The following is a 3,012-nucleotide window of genomic DNA, read 5'->3' as shown; positions in this document are numbered from 1 at the left end:
CACAGCCTCCATCTCCCCATCTCCTCTGCTCTCCCCAGCATGTCTGGCCCTGGATGGCTTCCCCCTGCTCCTTTAATGTGACACAGACTCACAGTGTGTCCATGAACAAGTCACTTGCAGTCCCGACCTAGGTCCCACAAACAACACCTGGATTGGCTCATGCCTGTTTTATCCCCACAGTTCATCTAACAAAGCAGCAGCTCCCTGTTGGTGGCAGGAGTGGGATCTCTAAGAAGGGTGGCTTCATAGTGAGTTAAGGCACCATGATGGGACTTTGCAAATCTAGGCTCAGTTCCGAGCCCTGCCACAGCCTCCCGGTGTGACCTTGGGCAAGTCACGGCACTGCTCAGTGCCTCTGTTTCCCCATCTGTTAAATGGGGAGAATGATCCCCACTATGCCTACAGAGATTGCAGGCTCTTTGGGGCACAGACTATATCTCCCTATGGGTTTTTAGACCCCAGCACAGCCTGGGTCCCTTTTCTTCCCTGGGGGTCTGCGCAGTCCAGGCATGACGGGGCTCCCAATACTATATCAGACCCTACCATGAAGAGCTCAGAGACTGAACTATAGACAGGCAACGGATGGAGGAGAACCAGAGGAACAGGGAGGGGGAGACACTGGCGCAAGGTCACACCGGGGGCCAGTGCTGGGAACAGATCCCAGGTGTCCTGATCTGCAGCCGATACCTTTCCCTAGTGGCCTCCACCCAGCGTCTCACTTCTGCTCTACGCGGGGGGGAAACAGCAGAGGAAAAATACCCCCAGAATAAATGAACGGATGTTACCAGATTTTAGGGGCCCGGCGACGTCCAAACATTGGGTCTCGGCTCCAGTACACCGTATGGTCTCTTCACGGCACTGCTGAGAGGACAGAGCGTAGCAGCCACGGCAGCGCCGGCCATTGGGTTTGGTGTCAGCCGGGGGCACTGGGAAGAAGTGGAGCAAACGCAGTCAGCTCGGGGGACGAGCCCCAGGCGGCGTTGGGGCAGGGAGAGCAGCTGGGGGCTGCACAGCTCAGCCCTGGGCGCCCCCTGCAGGGGGAGCTGTAGCTCTGGGGACGCCGGGGGCAGCAGGGGCAGGGGAGAGGTTTGCAGCAGGGTGGGGTCAGCTGGGTTCACACCTGGGGGCAGCCTAGAGCCCCGCCCACTAAACTCCACCCACCCAGGGGCTCAATGTTATTCAATGGGGCGCCCCCTGCAGGGTGGGAGGACCAGGCTCCGGAAGTTAACGTGGGGCAGGTTCCAGGCATCAGGAGGTGCAGGGGATGAGGGAGGAGCTGCGGAGATGTACCTTTAACAGAGTCCGGTGTGCAGCTGTCTGTCTGGCAGCAGGTGATGCTCATCCTTCTGGCCTTTGCTGTCCCAAAATTCATAGAGATGGCTCCAGCTTTACATTGGCTGGGTGACAAACAGCTCTTGAGAACGTTCTGGGTCTTCCTTCCCGCTGCACAGGAGGAGAAGTCTGAGATTTATTCCCATTCCACTCTCACCCCATCGACGCCCTCTTCACAACGACGGCCCTGTGCCATTAGCCTTCCTCTACCCATCGGGAAACTGAGGCACACAGTGAGGAAAGTGACTCACCCCACGTCCCGCAGGGCTAGAGAAAGCGATTTCAGGAGCAAAATCCAGCATTTAGATCCTCCAACTGCCTACTCAGCCGATGCCTAACCCTGGGGGCCCCGAATCTCCTGCCCATAAAGTCCTTTTGTTGCCAAAGTTTCTACCAGTGGGTATGTGCAGGGCCACCCAAACCCCAGCACCATGCATCCCGCTCACCCCTGAGCCACGGCGGGATTCACAGACTAGGCCTTCCCCTGACGATATCACCTGTGGGGCCTGATCCTGGGGACGCCCTCAGAGCACAACCAATGGATCGGGCCCTGCACAAAGCCCAGCCAGGGCAGGAGATGGAGGGGGGTTGCCTCCCATATACCCAAGAGCCCGGGGGGTCGGATGCTCCCCATGGATGTGGGGGAATCAGGGTCCAGAGAATGTTTAACTATTTCATACAATGTGGGGCAACTTCAAAAAGGCAGACTGAGAGACCCACTCGGAGGCCAAGGGGTCGGGCACCACCGTAGGAGGGGAGAGATCTGGGCTGAAGACCCCGGCCAAATTCGGCTCCCACTTGGCTCCCCCATGGCCCAGCTGAGCGCCCAGCCGCTGGGGTCTCCTGGCAGCCCCTCTTCCACTGCCGTCATAGTCAAGGAAGGGCTGACCTGGTGAGGGGTTCCCGGCTGTGGACCCCAAGCAGAGCTGGGCATCTCCGTGCCGCCGGGACTCAGGGCCGAACTTAGGGTGAGGGGCGGGGCTTAGGCCACACCCCTCTCCTCAGCATTTCCTATTGGCTGGCTTTTGTGGATCCCATCCTCAGACACCTCCCTCTCCCCATGCACCCAACGGGGAGCCCGGTCCCGTCCCACTGGCTGGCGAGTCACCTGGGGGTTCGGCATCGCAGTGCTAAGCCAAAGGCCCCGTTGGGGAGCTAGCCACAGGGTGTGGCATAGAACCCAGGCGTCCTGGCTCCTTAACCGCTGCTCAGACCCATCCACCCCACGCCCTTCCCAGAGCTGGGACGAGGAGAGGACCCAGGCATCCTGGATCCCCACCATCTTCACTGACCCATGTTGAGTAGGGTCCATCTCACCTACCCGCTGTGTCTTCTGTCACAGTGATGCCACAAGAGTCTTCCCTATTTCGGCAGGTATCTAGATCGCCCGTGCAGGTGGTTCCTGATCCATCGCAAACCTCACACCGCAGACCGGCCCCTGGAGACGGAGAGAGAACATGACTCCAGTGCAGCTGCGCCGCCCTGACACCGGCTGGGCCCTGGCCTCACTGACTCCAGTGCAGCTGCGCCCCCCCGACACCGGCTGGGGATCACACAGAATGACCCTTCATATAGCCTTGAGCTGCTACTGAAATTCAGATCTGCTGCCTGTCACACAACAGACAATCCCCGGTCGAAATGCCCTTGGCCTCTGGCCAGCTCTGAAACGTGCCCAGTCAC

The 3,012-nt window shown here is 59.5% G+C and overlaps 1 protein-coding gene across 1 annotated transcript; it reads right to left on the bottom strand.

Annotated features, from left to right (window-relative positions):
* Positions 1 to 785: 785 nt before the first annotated feature.
* On the bottom strand, positions 786 to 2,770 carry LOC112103307 (phospholipase A2 inhibitor and Ly6/PLAUR domain-containing protein-like; the record flags this gene model as incomplete). Its single annotated transcript, XM_026661748.2, has 3 exons — positions 786 to 926; positions 1,291 to 1,443; positions 2,654 to 2,770. Coding segments are annotated over 3 exons (411 nt in total), but the record flags the coding sequence as incomplete, so codon positions are not given.
* Between the last annotated feature and the right edge of the window lie 242 nt (positions 2,771 to 3,012).

Source organism: Terrapene carolina, unplaced genomic scaffold, assembly GCF_002925995.2.
Source record: "Terrapene carolina triunguis isolate 2854851 unplaced genomic scaffold, T_m_triunguis-2.0 Scaffold16645, whole genome shotgun sequence".
Taxonomy (NCBI): domain Eukaryota; kingdom Metazoa; phylum Chordata; order Testudines; family Emydidae; genus Terrapene; species Terrapene triunguis.
The sequence above is the reverse complement of the archived record's forward strand: the minus strand, read 5'-3'. Positions and strand labels throughout refer to the sequence as shown.